At 42.2% G+C, this 20,306-nt stretch overlaps 1 protein-coding gene across 4 annotated transcripts; it reads left to right on the top strand.

Moving 5' to 3' along the window:
- The first annotated feature begins 902 nt into the window (after window positions 1–902).
- LOC109642030 (sodium channel protein type 4 subunit alpha B-like) lies at window positions 903–20,057 on the top strand. 4 transcript variants are annotated; one of them, XR_011243496.1, is made up of 30 exons: window positions 903–1,408; window positions 2,530–2,719; window positions 3,003–3,137; window positions 3,219–3,337; window positions 3,549–3,641; window positions 4,070–4,198; window positions 5,187–5,272; window positions 5,922–6,167; window positions 6,327–6,390; window positions 7,528–7,669; window positions 8,427–8,643; window positions 8,742–8,968; window positions 9,818–9,889; window positions 9,982–10,071; window positions 10,142–10,498; window positions 10,583–10,778; window positions 10,880–11,073; window positions 11,214–11,271; window positions 11,920–12,074; window positions 12,158–12,331; window positions 12,528–12,650; window positions 12,756–13,040; window positions 13,974–14,027; window positions 14,773–14,910; window positions 17,271–17,372; window positions 17,526–17,796; window positions 17,987–18,590; window positions 18,675–18,877; window positions 19,083–19,160; window positions 19,389–20,057. XR_011243496.1 is itself a non-coding variant. In XM_069528843.1 (30 exons), the coding sequence occupies exons 1-30, from the start codon at window positions 1,323–1,325 to the stop codon at window positions 19,539–19,541; spliced, it is 4,974 nt and encodes a 1,657-aa protein (XP_069384944.1). In that variant the 5' UTR covers window positions 903–1,322; the 3' UTR covers window positions 19,542–20,057. The 4 variants fall into 4 exon arrangements, 3 of the variants coding, with proteins under 3 accessions (XP_069384944.1, XP_069384943.1, XP_069384942.1); XM_069528843.1 differs by having other exon boundaries at window positions 2,530–2,710; window positions 18,733–18,877; XM_069528842.1 differs by having other exon boundaries at window positions 11,217–11,271; window positions 18,733–18,877.
- Window positions 20,058–20,306: the final 249 nt, after the last annotated feature.

Genomic DNA, 20,306 nt, shown 5'->3' with positions numbered 1-20,306 from the left:
ACCGCCTGTTATAACCGACTGTTACAGACTGACTGTTATAACCGACTGTTACAGACCGCCAGTTATAAACAACTGTTACAGACCGCCAGTTATAAATGACTGTTACAGACCGCCTGTTATAACCGCCTGTTACAGACTGACTGTTATAACCGACTGTTACAGACCGCCAGTTATAAACGACTGTTACAGACCGCCTGTTATAACCGACTGTTACAGACCGCCTGTTATAACCGACTGTTACAGACCGACTGTTCTAAACGACTGTTACAGACCGACAGTTCTAAACGACTGTTACAGACCGACTGTTATAAACGACTGTTACAGACCGACAGTTCTAAACGACTGTTACAGACCGACTGTTATAAACAACTGTTACAGACCGCCTGTTATAAACGACTGTTACAGACCGCCTGTTATAACCGACTGTTACAGACCGACTGTTACAGACCGCCAGTTATAACCGACTGTTACAGACCGACAGTTATAACCGACTGTTACAGACCGACAGTTCTAAACGACTGTTACAGACCGCCTGTTATAAACGACTGTTAGAGACCGCCTGTTATAAACGACTGTTACAGACCGCCTGTTATAAACGACTGTTACAGACCGCCTGTTATAAACGACTGTTACAGACCGACTGTTATAAACGACTGTTACAAACCGACTGTTATAACTGACTGTTACAGACCGACTGTTATAACTGACTGTTACAGACCGACTGTTATAAACTGACTGTGTAACTAAGTGAATGGTTAATGGTTGGTTGGTTAATGGTGAGGTATTTAATTGTGATAGTTAGGGAATGTATTCCATCAACTAGTGTCCTCACTATGACAAGAACAATTGCGTGTGTGTGTCAGACTGAACATAAAGTTCTCGACAGGAAGTTTGAACGTTTCTGAGAATCTGTGTGAGGATGAGGGTGTGTATCTGTGTGTGAATGTGTGTGGGTCTGTCTGTGTGTAACACTGTCTCTACATGTAAACAAAGCAGAAACCTGCAGAGTTTTGGTTCCATCAACTTACTGAGAACATAAGCGGCTGTGACCATAGCAACTACACACTGGAGAGTGACACAACCGAGAAGACGAGTGACTCTGGAAGAGAAGATAAAAACAGAGAGGAAAGCCAGGGGACAGAGAGAGTGGACAGACAGACTCAGAGAGAGAGAGAGCACAGACAGACAGAGAAAGAGAGAGCGAGCACAGAGAGAGAGAGAGGACAGAAAGACAGAGACAAACAGAGAGAGGACAGAAAGACAGACACAGAGAGAGAGGACACAGACAGACAGAGAGAGAACAGATAGACGCAGACAGAGACATGAAGACCTGGTTTCTCGACTTCTGGAGAGAGAGAGAGGAAGTTCTGAAGAGAACCAAGCAGCTGAGACTCCGCCCTCCACAGTTGTGAGTACCAACAACATGTTAAAGAATCATACGTGTCACTTTAAACCCATCAATTACATGTGGAGCTCAATACAGTCCCAAATACAGTTACAGTCTCAGTTACAGTCTCAGTTACAGTCTCAGTTACAGTTACAGTCTCAGTTACAGTCTCAGTTACAGTCTCAGTTACAGTCTCAGTTACATTCACAGTCTCAGTTACAGTCTCAGTCTCAGTTACAGTCTCAGTTACAGTCTCAGTTACAGTTACAGTTACAGTCTCAGTTACATTCACAGTCTCAGTTACAGTCTCAGTTACAGTCTCAGTTACATTCACAGTCTCAGTTACAGTTACAGTTACAGTCTCAGTTACATTCACAGTCTCAGTTACAGTCTCAGTTACAGTCTCAGTTACAGTTACAGTTACAGTCTCAGTTACATTCACAGTCTCAGTTACAGTCTCAGTTACAGTCACAGTCTCAGGAACAGTCTCAGTTACAGTCTCAGTCTCAGTTACAGTCTCAGTTACATTCACAGTCTCAGTTACAGTCTCAGTTACAGTCTCAGTTACAGTCACAGTCTCAGTTACAGTCTCAGTCTCAGTTACAGTCTCAGTTACATTCACAGTCTCAGTTACAGTCTCAGTTACAGTCTCAGTTACATTCACAGTCTCAGTTACATTCACAGTCTCAGTTACAGTCTCAGTTACAGTCTCAGTTACATTCACAGTCTCAGTTACAGTCTCAGTTACATTCACAGTCTCAGTTACAGTCTCAGTTACAGTCTCAGTTACAGTTACAGTCTCAGTTACAGTCTCAGTTACAGTTACAGTCTCAGTTACAGTCTCAGTTAGTTTAACACAGAAACAGAGTTAACATGTGCTTGTGTTAAATTTGACCTCTGACCTATGTTTCCTATGATGAGTTTTGATGGTTAGTGTAAACATCCATTGTATAATTGTATATATAATATAATAGTATAATCATCTACAATGCTAAACAATAATCTGAGTGCAGGATGTATTTTGACCAAAGTAACCAGAGTAATATACATTTTATCATCACTGGGTTTAAAGTTAGAGGTTTTTATGGTGAGTGGCAGCACCTGCCATTTCCACACTAGTATTATTGTCCTTCTCCCCACAGAAAGCGGTTGCTAGGAGACAGTTCTGTTAGGACAGAGCTGCAAAATGCCAGGTTGGCATGTCTGCTGCCCCCTGTTGGTACAGAGGTCTTCAGACGCTTCATGCCGGCCTCGTTGCAGGACATACAACAACAACAACATGAAGTCAAGGAGATGGAGCATCAGAAGAGGAAGAACAAAGAAGTACGAAAGGTATCAACTTTCATTTATCGCTAAGGGGGTGATAAGTGGGTTCAGTTAACTTAACGAGTTGATAACCAGAGTCATGTGACCACTTAGAGTGTGATTGTTAGGTTTAACTGCATAACCGACAGATATCCTGGATATGTTGAACCTGCCTCATAATACAGACCCCTGCAAACATCAATCATTCAATCCCACAGTTTGACCTTTTGTTGACCAGAGTCACCAGAAGAGGAAACAATGAGTTTGAATCATTTTCATTCATGTGAGAATTCAACAACTTGATTGACAGGTAGAGAAAGAGCTGCACAAACAAGACACTCACCTGGAGGCAGGGAAGCACCTCCCTTTCATCTACGGAGACCCGCCCCCTGAGCTTCTCAACTGCCCACTGGAGGAGCTGGATCCCTTCTACCAATCACAGAAGGTGATTCTCTGATGTGTGACCTGTGACCTGTGACCTTTGACCTCTGATATGTGACCTGTGACCTTTGACCTTTGACTGCAGACGTTCATCGTGCTCAGTATAGGGAACGTCCTCCACAGGTTTAACGCAGAGTCATCGTGTTTCCTGCTGAGTCCATTCAATCGTCTGAGGACCTTCGCCATCAGGATCCTGCTTCATTCATATCCTTCATGATGTCACTGTGACCCTGAGCAAACAAATCACACTCATAATAATATAAATACAATAATCACCATCAAATATGTCGACCTCCTCGAGTAAACATCGCTGACCATGTGTTGTTAGTCTGTCTCTCCATCCGTCGTCATGTCAGTGTTTCTCTGATCACATGATGATCACATTCTGTGGTTTTTGATCCTTAAAAAGTCAAACTTTGTTCCGTTTGTTCATCATGATAACGATTCTGACAAACTGTGGGTTCATGATGATGAGTGTTCATCCAACATGGACAACAATAACAGCAGAGTGAGTCAACACAATGACACACAACAATACAACACAAAACAACACAGAAACATGATACAACACACACACACATGATACAACACACACACACACACACAATGTGTCTGTAAACAACATTAAACTGTATCACAGATAAACGTTAAGAATCAACAAAGTGTCACAATGAGACGTTGTCTCACAGTGAAATTATTTCTCCAGAGTAGGAACCCTGTGACCTCAAAGTTTCAGCTCTGAAACATTCATAAAACAGAGAAATAATTGAATCAGTGAGAGACGAGTTAGCACCATCTTCAGGCTGCTGCAGGGGGCGGTGTTAGAAAGTCAATTAGTGCTCCATCTGAAGGATTAAGCTGTCGATCCTAGTCAGAGGACGTCAGTGTGGGTGGAGTAATGTAATAATTGTATCTATGATGTTTTTGTTCTCACAGGTTTGTGTTCTCAGCCGTCTACATCTTTGAAGTCATCGTTAAGATCATGTCGAGAGGATTCTGTGTCGGACGCTTCACGTTCCTCAGAGATCCGTGGAACTGGCTGGACATTGTGGTCGTCATTACAGCGTAAATATCAACTTAAAAAATCCTTTTGGTGATGATGATGATGATGGTGGTGATGATGATGGTGATGATGATGATGATGATGATGATGATGATGGTGATGATGATGGTGATGATGATGATGATGATGATGATGGTGGTGATGATGATGGTGATGGTGGTGATGATGATGGTGATGATGATGATGATGTTGATGATGATGGTGATGGTGGTGTTGATGGTGTTGATGATATTGATGATGATGATGATGGTGATGATGATGATGATGATGATGATGATGGTGATGATGATGATGATGGTGTTGATGATATTGATGATGATGATGATGGTGATGATGATGATGATGATGATGATGATGGTGATGATGATGATGATGTTGTTGATGATGGTGATGGTGGTGATGATGATGATGATGGTGATGATGATGATGATGTTGATGATGATGGTGATGGTGGTGATGATGATGATGGTGTTGATGATGGTGATGATGATGATGATGATGATGATGATGATATTGATGATGATGGTGATGATGATGATGATGATGATGGTGATGATGGTGTTGATGGTGTTGATGATGGTGATGATGATGATGATGATGATGATGTTGATGATGATGGTGATGATGATGATGGTGATGATAGTGTTGATGATGGTGATGATGATGATGATGATGATGATGATATTGATGATGATAATGTTGATGGTGATGATGGTGTTGATGATATTGATGATGATGATGATGATGTTGGTGGTGATGATGATGGTTATGATGATGATGATGATGATGATGGTGATGATGATGATGATGATGGTGTTGATGATGGTGTTGATGATGATGGTGATGATGATGATGGTGATGATGATGATGGTGATGATGATGATGGTGATGATGATGATGATGATGATGGTGATGATGATGATGGTGTTGATGATGATGATGATGATGGTGATGATGATGATGATGATGATGGTGATGACTGTGTTTCAGGGTTCTTCCAGAATTTCTTGATCTGGGGAAAGTTTCTGTTTTGAGGACGATTCCTCGAGCTCTGAAAATAATCACAGTTTACCCAGGTCAGTGTGTGTGTGTGTGTGTGTGTGTGTGTGTGTGTGTGTGTGTGTGTGTGTGTGTGTGTGTGTGTGTGTGTGTGTGCGCGCGCGTGTACCTGTACTTGTACTCTGTGAGGAGGCCGTTGTCCTCACTTCTTGTGGACTGTTTGAAGGTTAAGACTTGGTTTAAGGGTTAGGTTATTGTTAGGGTTAGATATTTAGTTGTGATGGTTAAGGTTAGGGTTAGGTTATTGTTAGGGTTAGGTTAGGGTTAGATATTTAGTTGTTAGGGTTAAGGTTAGGTTTAGGTTAAGGTTAGGTTTAGGTTAAGGTTAGGGTTAGGTTAAGGTTAGATATTTAGTTGTGAGGGTTAAGGTTAGGTTTAGGTTAAGGTTAGGTTTAGGTTAAGGTTAGGGTTAGGTTAAGGTTAGATATTTAGTTGTGAGGGTTAAGGTTAGGTTTAGGTTAAGGTTAGGATTAGGTTAGGGTTAGATATTTAGTTGTGATGGTTAAGGTTAGGTTTAGGTTAAGGTTAGGATTAGGTTAGGGTTAGATATTTAGTTGTGATGGTTAGGTTTGGGTTAGGGTTAGGCAATGTTTTATTCCAATGATTGTCCTCACTAAGATATAAAGTACAAACGTGTGTGTGTGTTTAAACTATCAACACCTCCAGGTGTGAAGTCATCTGCCGGAGCTCTCGTCCAATCAGTGAAGAGACTGGCTGGTGTCATCATCATGACGGTGTTTGTCTTAAGTGTCTTGGCTGTGATTGGTCAGAACCTCTTCATGGGAGCTCTGAAACATAAATGTGTCCTGGAGTGGTCGCATAGCAACTGGACCTACAATGACCTCAGCAATTACGATAACTATGAAGGGGGAAGTAGTGACTTTGATTTCCACAAGTTCATCAACAGTAAAGGTATGATGATGATGTCATAGACGAGTTTATCAGAACTGACAAGTAACATGTAACTATAACCCTAACCCTGTACTGAGCCCTACATATCACTGGATAGTGGATGTGACTGGACCTTTTTCTTTGTCTGTATGCGTGTCTGTCTGTCTGTTTGTTTCACAGTGAATCACTTCTATCTCTCTGGTCAATCTGATCCTCTGCAGTGTGGAAACACATCTAATGCTGGGTACGTTGACTATATTGTAAGAAATTCAAATATAATCAAACATCTGCCCCGTGTTTTCTTCATTTGAGATTTGATCATTTCAGCTCAATGGTCCACTGCTCATGTTAGTTTGGCGCCCCTGAGGTCAAATTGGGAGTCAATGTGATATTTTCAATCTTTGAACTGTTACCATCAACTCAGAACTGTGCTCAGACATGATGAGTTTTACTTGTGCAGTCAGTTTCATGTAGAAACTCTGAAAACATGTCAATGACTTTGTCGACCTCTTCAAAGATCATTGCTCCTCATCAGACTAAATAAAAGGTGAACCGTAACAGTGGATAAATGAGAGAGAAGGAGGGGGGGTTAAGAAGATCGTCTTCAGCTTCACTACTTGGCTGTGAAGGAAGTTCAACTGCAGGACAGCTGATAAATGAATAAATCACAAATTATATAACTGTTGAGTCCATGTGGGTCAATAAACACCATGACACACTTCATTGATGTCGATTGCCCTTGGTCACTTCATCCCAGTTTAAAATAAATGTTCAATTCAGTTTTATTTGCATAGCATCAAATCATAATATATATAATCTCAAGGCTCTTCACACAGAACGTCAAGACCTAAAAATGTCCTTAACTAGAAAGAACCAGAGTCAACGTGGAGACATGATCTGCCTTGACTGAAGGGTGAGGAGAGGGAGGAGTAAAAGAGAGAGAGAGGGAAGTGCTCAGTGCATGATGGGCGTTCTCCCTCAGTGCATGATGGGAGTTCCCCCTGCAGTCTAGACCTACAGCAGCATAACTAAGTGATGGTTCAGGACCTGATCCAGAACTATAGACTTTATCATAGAGGAACATATAACTTTAACTTTAAATGCTGAGATGGTATCTGACTCCAGAACCCAGAGTGGGAGCTGGTTCCACAGGAGAGGAGCCTGGTAGCTGAAGGTCCTACCTCCTGTTCTACTCTTACTGATGTTAAATATAGTGTCTCACTTGAAGGTATCCTCATGTCTGCCTGATATTCTACCTGCAGGGCTTTTAATTGATTGAGTCTCATAAACTATCAGGCCGTGGTTCTCAATTTCAATCTCTCTCCAGAGGTTCCATCCCAAACCATCTCATAACGTGTTTAATCTCACATGATGTGTTCAGGGTCTGTCCCCATGGTTACATCTGTCTAAAGACCAGCACTAATCCAGATTACGGACACACCAACTTTGACTCGTTTGGTTCGTCTCTGCTGAATCTGTTAAGACTGATGACACACGACACCTGGGACTACCTGTTAGAACAGGTGACACACACACACACCCACACACACACACACACACACACACAAATACTTACACTCTTTCTCATCACCTGTCTGTCTCACCTGTCTGTCTTACCTGTCTGTCTCACCTGTTTGTCTCACCTGTCTATCTCACCTGTCTGTCTTACCTGTCTGTCTCACCTGTTTGTCTCACCTGTCTATCTCACCTGTCTGTCTCACCTGTCTGTCTCACCTGTCTACCTCACCTGTTTGTCTCTCATCACCTGTTTGTCTCTCATCACCTGTCTGTCTCACCTGTCTGTCTCACCTGTCTGTCTCACCTGTCTACCTCACCTGTTTGTCTCTCATCACCTGTCTGTCTCACCTGTCTACCTCACCTGTTTGTCTCTCATCACCTGTCTACCTCACCTGTTTGTCTCTCATCACCTGTCTGTCTCACCTGTCTTCCTCACCTGTTTGTCTCACCTGTCTGCCTCACCTGTCTGCCTCACCTTTCTGACTCACCTGTCTACCTCACCTGTCTGCCTCACCTGTCTATCTTACCTGTCTGTCTCACCTGTCTACCTTACCTGTCTGTCTCACCTGTCTGTCTCACCTATCTGTCTCACCTGTCTGTCTCACCTGTCTACCTCACCTGTTTGTCTCACCTGTCTGCCTCACCTGTCTATCTTACCTGTCTGTCTCACCTGTTTGTCTCACCTGTCTATCTTACCTGTCTGTCTCACCTGTCTACCTCACCTGTTTGTCTCACCTGTCTCTCTCACCTGTCTCTCTGCAGATGATGCGTTCAGCAGGTAAAAGTTCTGTGATCTTCGTGCTCCTCGTCTTCTCAGGCGGTTTCTGGCTCCTCAGCTGTGTTTTGGTGGTGGTTGCTATGGCGGTGGTTGAGCAGGAGAAGGCGAGCATCGCTGAGGCTCGACGGACAGAAGAAGAGTTCCTTCACATCCTGGACGTGATAAAGAAGAGGGAGGAGGAAGGGGAGGAGGAGGAGGAAGGTTGGTGTCTGTTGTCTGTCTGTGTCTGATGCATTCAGGACCAGCAGAGAATCACAGAGGTAGTGAAGGTTCTCAGAAAATGTGACGTTGTGTTTCAGAGCCCCAGGACGATCAAAGGTTGTCCCCTCCGTGTTTCTTGTCCAAGTGGACGTGGAACTGTTGTGGCTGCTGGCAGGAGCTCAGACTACGTCTCAACGGCTTCGTCATGGACCCGTTCTTTGACCTTGTGATCATCATCTGCCTCATCCTCAACTGTATCGTCATATCCATGGAACATTATCCCATGACAGTGGAGTTTGAAGAAATGTTCATGCCCACTCAATTGGTCAGTGTTAGAGATCGGTCTGATGATGTCATAGCTATTCAGGGCTATTCCACCAAAGTGGCACAACTAATCCTGGCTTCAGTGAAAAGGTCCAGCTTTAATTAGCTTCGACTTCAACTTGAAGCTTAAAATGCTCCGCTACTCAAGGCTGATTCTATCCTGACGTTAATAATGTTCTTACAGACCAGAATAATCGATTTGCAGCTACAAAGAAAACAAGAAAAAGGAGACAAATAACTCATTTTTACACACGTCAGTAATAAATGAAGTAGATTTATATTTTCATGATCAGAAACTTCATCAGCTACTTTAACCCGTCTGTCTGTTTGACTTATAAAAGGCATCTTCTTCTCGGTGTTGGAGGAACAGAAGTCGAAGAGGTGTCAGAATAAATTCAAACACAGTCATCTTTGTGGTGATGATGTTTTCATTTCTTTTTTCAACAGCTTCAAAATAGTGACTAATAAACAGTTCAACTAAACTTTGATAAACTAACAAAAAAGTTTCTGATTGCGACAGAAACTTTTTTAATGAGTTCAAACTTTTATTATTCTGATTACAAACATTAATAGCATGAAGGTAACAAAAAAATTAGACAGAACTGTCCTTCGACAACTTGTTTCCACCCATCCGACTTTCTTTTGAGACACAGCTGAACATAGCCAGACTTGCTCTGAAGCTTAAGCTACCATGGTGACTGAGCAGGAATTAATTTAAACCCGAGTCATGTCACAGATCTCTTGCTTAAATAAGCCACAATTATCAAAGTAAACCGGGATTTGCATTAAGCCACTTTGATGGAATAACCTCCTGGAAGCACTGCTCAGTGACCTCTGACCCCCTCTGCAGGTCTTCACGAGGATCTTCGCAGTTGAGATGCTCCTTAGGCTTGTGGCCATGAATCCATACGATTACTTCCAGGTCAGACTTCCTGTTTGTTATCAGCGCAGAGGAAAAATGGTTGACAAATGTTTCCAGGGAAACTTGTGTCATTGTTCTTGCCATGGTTACAGGTGGGCTGGAACGTCTTTGACAGCATCATTGTTGCACTCAGTCTGCTGGGGCTGGTATTTGTTGAGTTTGAAGGGGCACATATAGACCTGGTCAGTATGACGTCATCATCAGGTTAATATGGCTGCCTACATGTCTACTCACCTGTCCCATGTCCCACAGATGCGAGTGCTGAGACTGGCCCGGTGGTGGCCGACCTTCCACATGTTTCTGAAGTTAATCTGGACCTCGGTCTTGGCTCTGAGGAACCTGACTCTCATTCTGCTGACCATGGTCTTCATCTTCACCGTTGTTGGCATGCAGCTGTTCCAGGACAACTACTCAGACTTCGTCTGTCGCATCTCGACGGACTGCCAGCTTCCTCGCTGGCACATGAAAAACTTGTTCCACACCTTTGTTCTCGTCTTCAGGATCCTCTGTGGAGAATGGATCGAGAACATGTGGGACTGCATGCAGGTCTCTAGTCCGAGCGTGTGTCTGATGTTCTTCATAATGGTTCTGGTCTTCGGACACCTGCTGGTGAGTCTCTGAACTGAGCCTGGTTTGATCCTCAGCAGGTCAGTGGAAAAATAATTAAAATTAAATTGTGTCCCTGGTCTTAAGGTCCTGAATCTCTTCCTGGTCTTGTTGATGAGCTCGATCGGTGATGATCTGGTGGCTCCAAAAGAAAAAGTCAAAAACCACTTGATAATCGCTGTAGACCAGATCAAAAGAGGTGTGGCCTGGACCAGGGCCTGGATACTGGAGCATATTTGGACTTTGGTAGGGAAGAAGAATCCCATAATCCCACACTACAAAGGTGAGCCTTTTTATTCCTGCAGGTTCTGACCAGTGGATTTAGTTCTTACAGTCTCTAGGTTTTAGAGTTCAGTCTTTTCTGGTTGTATATTTTATCCTTAGTGGTCAACAGCGAAGAAGACAAGAAGGACTACCTGGGCTTGACGTCTGTGACCTCAGACCAGCCCCTGTCAGAGAGCAAGGCCTGTGGCAGTAACCATGGCAACCAGACCAGCAAATACAACTTCGAGAAGGTCCCTGTCGCCGAGGCTGAGGTCGAATTCGACATGCCTGAAAATGAAGAGGAAAAACACAAAGTAAAACTTTTTCAATTTATTAATTACGATTCCAACTCATCACAGATTTCTTCATGTTTATTCCAGCAGTAACCATGGAAACATATGTACTTGATTTGTGAATAAAATCCACCGACAAAATAATAACAGAGTCTGTTCAGCAGGATGAAGAAAACAAGACTCGAAGAAATAACACACCTGAAGACTGCTGCTGCGACAGTACAGACACACACGCGCATACACACACGCACAAACACAGACACACATACACATACGCACAGATGCACACACGCACACACCAAGGTTATTATATTTTTGAAAATTTCATTAGTTTTTATTTTGATTTAGTTTTTCAGTTTGCTTTTTTATTTCAGTTCAGTTTAGTTTTAGTTAGTTCAACAAGTGATTATGTAGTTTTAGTTTAAGTTTTTCCAGGTATTAAGAGAAAGCTTCGACTTGTAGAAGATGAAAAAGGATGAAATGATGTGTGACACCAAAAATGGTTCATCAAGTCCTTTAATTTCATTCTTTAACCATCACCTGCAGGACAGGAAGTAATTGAGGGAGAAAACAAAACGAAAACGAAGCTGAATTTATCTGCAATTCACTTTAGTTTTAGTTAGTTTTGCATTTCATTGTAGTTTTTATTTATTTAGTTTTCGTTAACTATAATAACCCTGGCGCACACACACACACACACACACACACACACACACACACACACACACACACACACACACACACACACACACACACACGCACAGATGCACACACATACATACACACACATACATACACACACATACATACACACACACACACACACACACACACGCACACACACTGATCAGTCTGTGTCTGTTCCAGGTTGTTACCGATGCTTTCCGTTCCTGGACATAGACAGGTCCCAGGGTTCAAGGAGGGTCTGGTCTAACTTCAGGAGAGTCTGTTTCTCCATAGCACAACACAAATACTTTGACGCTTTCATCATCTTCATCATCCTATTGAGCAGTGCAGCTCTGGTAAATCATCATCATCATCATCATCATCATCATCATCTTCCTGTCCAGTCTCCTCATCTGTGTGTGTGTGTGTGTGTGTGTAGGTGTTGGAGGACATTCACCTGCAGCAGCGTAAGCTTGTACAGATGCTTCTGGACAAAGCCGACCAGGTGTTCACCTTCATTTTCCTCCTTGAGATGCTTCTTAAGTGGATCGCCCTCGGATTCAGGAAGTACTTCACCAGTGTCTGGTGCTGGCTCGACTTCCTCATCTTGGCCGTAAGAACGCTGAATATTGGTCAAATTAGAGAATCAGGGTTTATTAACTGACAGGTAACCATAGCAACAGCAGTAACTCGTAATCGAAACATGTGAGACAAGTAACACACACACACACACACACACACACACACACACACACACACTTCCTACTTACTGCTTATGATGTCATCACGAGGAGCGCTGTGTCTTCTAGGTATCTCTGATGTCATTGAGCCTCGGCATGCTGGGATATTCTGAACTGGGAGCAGGTCTGTCTCTGAGGACTCTGAGGGCTCTGAGGCCCCTGAGGGCCCTGTCTCGCTTCCAGGGCCTGAGGGTGACACATCCACTTTATCCAAAGACACACAGCATGTTAGCATGTTGGCTGCAGTGGTCCACTAACTAGTTGTGTCCACCTGTCTGTCCATCTGTCTGTCTACAGCTGGTGTTGAACACCCTGGTGGCCACTGTTCCATCCATGTGTGATGCAATGCTGGTGTGTCTCCTCGTCTGGTTGATGTTCAGCATCATGGGAGTAAATCTGTTTTCCGGAAAGTTCTATTACTGTTTCAATGAGACAGCAGAGCAGCAGTTTTTACCTGAGGAGGTGAACAACATGACCCAGTGTTTGTTTCTGATCCACGAAAACGTCTCCGACGTCAGCTGGAAGAACATAAAGTTAAACTTTGACAACGTGGCAGAAGGTTACCGGTCACTGCTGCAGGTGGTGAGTAAGATCTTTTGGCAAAACACAACAATCGTACATTTAATTCTGAGAAACCGAGAATACATCAGGCAAAGGCCTGAGAAGTCTGACCAGGTTTTACTCAGAGTCAGAAATATACTCTGGAGCTTTGTTCAAATGTCTGATTAGTGACCCTTGTGGAACCCAGAGGAAGTTTTTTGAGGAAGATATCGAGGTCAGTCGCATCAAAACCAGCAGTGAGATCTAGTAAAACTAAGATGTCGTAAATACTGTGAGTTAAAAGACATTAATGCAGTTATTTGTACACATGTTTTCAAGTACTCTGCTCGAAATATTTGAAAGAGGTTTATATTTACTGAGTACAGATGGGTCCAGGTTGTTTTTTTTTAACGGTGGTGAGACTACAGCATGCACAACAATCACACAGCACAACAACTACACAGCACAGCGATCACACAGCACAACAACTACACAGCACAGCGATCACACAGCACAGCAATTACACAACACAACAATCACACAGCACAACAATCACACAACACAACAACTACACAGCACAGCAATCACACAGCACAACAACTACACAGCACAGCGATCACACAGCACAGCAATTACACAACACAACAATCACACAACACAACAATCACACAGCACAACAATCACACAACACAACAACTACACAGCACAGCAATCACACAGCACAACAACTACACAGCACAACAACTACACAGCACAGCGATCACACAGCACAACAATCACACAACACAACAATCACACAACACAACAATCACATAGCACAAGAAGCACACAGCACAACAATAACACAACATAACAATCACACAACACAACAATTATGAAACACAACAATCACACAACACAACAATAACACAACATAACAATTACACAACATAACAATCACTTCAGGGTTTTTCTTGTTCTGTTGTTCTCCATCAGGCAACTTTTAATGGATGGTTAGACGTCATGTATGCAGCAGTGGATACCAGACAGGTACTGTGTGTGTGTGTGTGTGTGTGTGTGTGTGTGTGTGTGTGTGTGCACGTCAGTGTGTGTGAGTGTGTATGTATCTATGTGTCTGTGTGTCAGTGTGTGTATGTATGTTATATACTTGTGTACATATATACACATACATGTCTGTATGTGTATATATGTTATAAACTACTGTATGTATGTAAAAATGTGTATATTTATGTTTTGTACGAGTCTGTTTGTGCATATGTGTTATATGCTTGTGTTGTGGAAAATCTGCTGATCAATGGTCACCTCATCAATGAAGAAAGCGTTCAGGAGTCCTTTGACGTCTTATGCTGAAATATTTATTGATGCTTGACCAAGGAGAAAATCAGAATTCATCCACACAACATCTGAGCATGATGCTCTCTCATATTCTGAAGTCTGCTTTCCTGCAGTCACACTTTAAATCCCAACAGATCATTTAATCTGTGGGTCTGCTCGTTCCTAAACAATCAAATGTAGTTTCTGGTTCTGGAGACAGTGTTGCCTGATTACGCAGTCTCATATCTGTGATGTCTAGGGAGTGAAGGCTTTGACCTTCGCCAAGCTCTCGCACTTCCTAAACTTCCTGTTGCCCTCTGCCCCAGAGAGGACACGAGACAGTGTCTATGAAAATTCCATAACAACTTGTGTATGTATAGATGTGTATATTTATGTTATGTACCAGTGTGTGTGTATGTATATATGTGTATATGTTATATAGTAGTGTGTGTACTTATAGATGCTGTCTCAGCCAGTGTACGAGTCGAATGTGTACATGTACATCTACTTCATCAGTTTCATCATCATCGGCTGCTTCTTCACCTCCAACCTCTTCATCAGACGCTTCATCCACTCGCTGGATCAGCTGAGACACAAGATATGTATCAATCAATCAAATTTTATTTGTAAAGCTCATATTTACAAATCACAATGTTTCTCATGGGCTTTAACAAGCTATGACATCATCTGTTCTTAACTCAACAAGAGTAAAACTAAAAAACTTTTAACAGGGAAAAGAACATAGAAACCTCAGAGAGACACGTGAGGATCCGTCTCCCAGGACGGACACAAGTGCAGTAGAGGCCACGTGTAAATGAGAACATCAGAGAAATAGTAGTTACAGCGCTGGTTAGAGTAAACAGTTTGAAGCTGGATGGAAGGTGAATGAATTGAGGAGTTATTGTCAGTAATGGTCGAGTATCTGAGGAGACATATTGTTTATCAAGCAGTCTTGTTGTGATCATAGTCCACGTTCAGGATCCACCATTAGAATCCATCATCATGATCCACTGCTGCCATCAGGATCCACCTCAGCTGCCACCTAAATCATGGTCCACCACTAAGATCAAATGCCAGCACGATACAGGATCCGCCATTATGATCACGATCTCTGATTTGTGATCCACCATCATGATCCATGATGTGGCTACAGCTTTGATCCTGGATCTGTGAACGATAAGGCACAGGGACTCCGGGGAAGAAGTCAAGTCAATAACATGTATTGATGAGACATTAAGTTATTTGATGTGATAAGGAGAGAGGAGGAGCTGAGAGAAGCTCCATGTGTCATGTGTTCCTCCACATTCTAAACCTACAGCAGCAGAACTCAGAGCTGATCTAAGACGAGTCTGGACCAGCTCTAACTATAAGCTTTATCATAAAGGAAGGTTTAAAGCCGACTCTTAAACACTGAGAGGAGGTCTGCCTCCTGAACTGAACCTGAGATGATTCCACAGGAGAGGAGCCTGGTGCTGCAAGCTCTGGCTCCTCCTCTACTTTTAGAGACTTGAGGGACAAGTAAGTTTCAATTCTGGGAGCTCAGGGCTCTAGTGGTGAAATGGTACTTTGAGGCTCTTTAAGGTTTGATGGTGTCATATTATTAATGTAGGTGAGGAGGAGGATTTTAAACTCTATTCTTAATTTAACAGGAAGCCAGTGTAGTGAAGCTAATACAGGAGACATGTGGTCTCTGTCCCTGGTTCTTGTCAGGACATGTGCTGCAGCATTTTGGACAAACTGCAGAGTCTTTAACGACTCACTGCTGGAGCCTGATAATAAGGAATTACAATAATCAAGTCTGGATGTGACAAAGACCTGGACTAGTGTCTCTGCATCTTTTTGAGACATGTCTGATTTTTGAGATATATAAATGAAAGAAGGCGGCCCTAGAAATTAGTTTTAGGTCAGAATCATAGGACAAATAGGGATCAAAGATGACTCCCAATTTCCTGTTTCATTGGAAGCAAGGGTAATGTCATCTAGGTCAGTGTCATCATTAGATAATGATCTCTAAGGTGTTTAGGGCCGAGTATTAGAACCTCTGTTTTATCTGAGTTTAATAAGAGTAAATTATAGCTCATCCAGGTTTTTATGTCCTTGAAGCATGACGTTTAGTTGATTGATGACACTGTTCTGGTTTTGTTGAGTATAACAGGGTGTCTTCTGCATAGCGGTGGAAATTTACAGAGTGTGTCATGATAGTGTTTCCTAGTGGAAGCATATATAATGAGAATAAAATTGGTCCGAGCACAGAACCCTGAGGAACACCGTGGTTAACTGTGGTGTGCACACATAACTCATCATTCATTTGCACACATTGGAATTGATCTGATAAACAGGAATCAAACCAGGTTAGGGCGGTTCCTTTAACGCCAATGAACTGTTCTAGTGTCTGTAATAAAATGTGATGATTGATACTGTCAAATGCTGCACTGAGATCTAACAGGACGAGGACAGACACAAACACCTGAAGCTATGAGAAGAAGAAGAAGAAGAAGATTTACTTTTATTGTCACATTAACACTTTTTACATGCATACATGAAATTGTTCTCTGCATTTAACCCATCCAGTTGGCACCTGTCGAAACACGCACATGCATAGAAACACACATTGACAGATGCCATGTACACACATATACTGGAGCAGTGGGCTGCTGTAATGAGAAGGTCATTACTGACTTTAAGACTGTCTCCGTGCTGTGATGAGTTCTAACACTTAAAGTCTTCAGATGACTTTCCTGGAGAAAATCTCACAGCTGATTTTCTACAACCTTCTTGAGGATTTTAGACAGGAAGGGGAGGATGGATATCAGTCTGTAGTTAAAACCTCCGGGTCCAGGGTGGGTGTTTTGAGAAGGGGTTTGATTACATGTATCAACACTGTTACACACACTTGTATACACACACAGTAGCTGTTGAATGTCAAGTTAATTTGATCCTGGTTCTTTTCATCTTTACTTTGGAGGGAAACATTTTTTCATGACAGACGAGCAGCATAACTTTTCCATCAGCATGAAGAAACTGTTCTCCAGGAAACGTCCAAGTGTCCCTCGACCTCAGGTGAGTTCAGTGTGTTTGATGTCAGCTGTGTGATCTCGGGTGTGTGGTGTCAGGTGTGTGATGTCCATCTGTTAATTCTCAAAAGATCTCAACCTGTTCGTCTCCTCAGGGTTTGTGAAGTGTCCTCAGGCGTAACTTTCTGTTTCTCTCCAGAATCAGTGCCAGGCTCGTCTCTTTGACCTGGTGACCAAACATTCTTTTGAGATCTTCATGGTGATAGTGATCTGCCTGTACACAGTGACTCTGATGATGGAGACAGACAGGCAGAGCATGGAGATGGAATTGATTCTGTTCTGGCTCTACTTTGTCTTCATCATCATCTTCCTCATTGAGTTCCTCCTGAAGATCATCGCTCTCAGACAGCACTACTTCTCTGACTGCTTAAACGTCCTCGACTTCGTGGTCCTTTTAATTTTGGTTGTAGGTGAGTCGACCCATTTCCATGGTGATGTAATTATTTGTGCTTCTACGTCAAAATGCTGACTAATGTTCTCTTTGAGCATGATTATAAAGTTCCCATGATGCATTGGGGAAGTACACAGGAAATAAAATGTTGCCATGAACGTACATTGAGTTACTCTTTGTTTGTTTGTTTGTTTCTTCCTTCCTTCCAGGTTTTCTATTCTCTGACATATGTGAGAAATATTTCATCGACATAAAGGTATTAGCTCTTCTGCGGTTGGCTCCTGTCACTCGGATCATCCATCTAGTTCCTTGTATGCGGGGAATCAAGAGATTATTTTTGGCCTTGGTGATGTCACTTCCTGCCCTCTTTAACATTTGCCTACTCCTATTCCTCCTCATGTTCACCTTCTCTGTCTTCGGCATGTTAAGCTTTGCACATGTGAAGAACACGGCAAGGTTCCACGACATGTTTAATTTTGAAACATTTTTGAACAGCATGATCTGTATGTTTACGATGACCACAATGGCTGGATGGAACACCGTGCTGAGTCCCATCCTAAACACACCACTGGACTGCGACCCGGACAAAGATACGCCAGTCGGAGGCGACTGTGTCCACCCGACTGTGGGAATCATCTTCATCACCTCCTACATCACCCTGTCCCTCCTGTTGGTGGTCCTCCTGTACACAGCTGTCGTTCTCGAGACCTTCAACATGTACGACACAGAAACGCCGAGTGATGAGGATTTGCTAATGTTTTATAAAACCTGGAGAAGGTTTGACTGTGACAACTCACACATCATCCCATACAGGTGAGTCCCAGCTTTGCACAAAAAATTATATGTTCATCTGATCTGATTCAACTTTAACTCTGAGAATATGATCATAAAACTCAGATGAAAGAGGCAATTGGTCACCGAAGCAGAAATCCTCTTTGTCTCCGGGTTCCCACAGTAAGTTGTCGGACTTCTGCGATGCTCTGCAGGATCCTTTGAGGATTCCCAAACCAAACACCTTCAAACTGATCCACATGGATCTTCCTCTGCTTCCTGGAGACAAGATTCACTGTGTGGACGTCCTGTTTGCTCTCACTGCACAGGTAACATTATTATTATGATTTACTCTCCACTGGATATTCTCAGGGCTATTCTCATTCTGTAAAGTGCCCTGAGATAACATCTGCTGTGATTTGGTACTATACAAATTTAATGGGATAAAATCAAATATTGTTCTTCTTTTTCTTATTATAATATTGTTAGTTTTACTTTTTACTTTTTAATATCATATGTTATATGTGTGTGCAGATATTTGGTGATCGAGGACAGATGGACTCTCTCAAAGCCAGAATGGAGGAAAAGTTCATGATCAATAACTTGTCCAAGGTTCTATTCGATTCTGTTCTAGTCTTGGTTGTTACCCTATTATCTGAACTCAGCTCCTAGTTTGACCTTATAGATAACGTTTGCAAGTTTCTCTTTATTCTTGTGCAGAATAATTAAAAAGATATTGATGAAGTGAGCCAGACGAACAATATTTATTCATCTTTAGTTTCTTCAGTTTTACAGAAAACACAGAAGACTTCACTCTTTATTCATCACTGTTTCCTGCAGATGTCATATGAACCAATCAGCAGCACCCTGCAGAGGAAACAGGAGGAGGTGGTGGCGACAGTGATCCAGAAAGCTTACAGGAAGCACCTCCTGAAGGACGGGGATGCTGATGAGATGACAGCAGAGCCTGCAGGTGGCGCTGCAGCTGTTTAGGATGGAGCATTACAGGGACTTTCTCTCCTTGACAACTCTGACTTCCTGTCAAATGAGAAACTGAGAGAGTCTCTAATGATGTAATGACTCATCTTTCTCCTGTTTCCTCCTTTTGTACATGTCTTCTTCAGGTCCTGGTTTATGCTAACATGTTCACAGTGACAATGCTAGTGTGTTCATGCTAACATGTTCACAGTGACAATGCTAATGTGTTGCACACAATTAAACACATAATTGCAACATCGTTTTTAAAATTTTATTCTGACACTTTCTTTTTTTTTTCTCATGAGGGCTGATTTAATCATAATCTATATATTAATGTCACCATCTCAATATTGACGATCATCCATTAAACCACTTGATTATAATAGATGCTGTTGTGATGCTAACTGGAGATAACATATTAATACGTCACGTTTGATATTAATCAAATATATATTTTATATTCTGTCCAATAAAAACACTCATTATTTCATTAAACATATTTTACTCTTAAAGCACAAATAGATGAATTCAGTTGTTGTCGACACATTGTCTTTATTTAACTGGCGATGTCATTCATCAGAGGATCAATGCTGTTTATATACCAACCAATCAATAAGAACTTTTTTATCTTGTAATGATGCCATTTGATGATGATGTCATCATTATGTCATTTATCCCATATGATGATCAGTATTGGTCAAATTAGCTGTCAATCATCTCTAATGATATTGATTGTAAAGGCAAATTCATGATGACATCATTATCTGACCCTAACCCTAC

This window comes from Paralichthys olivaceus, chromosome 7 (assembly GCF_024713975.1).
Source record: "Paralichthys olivaceus isolate ysfri-2021 chromosome 7, ASM2471397v2, whole genome shotgun sequence".
NCBI lineage: Eukaryota > Metazoa > Chordata > Actinopteri > Pleuronectiformes > Paralichthyidae > Paralichthys > Paralichthys olivaceus.
This window is presented reverse-complemented; position numbering and strand designations above follow the sequence as displayed.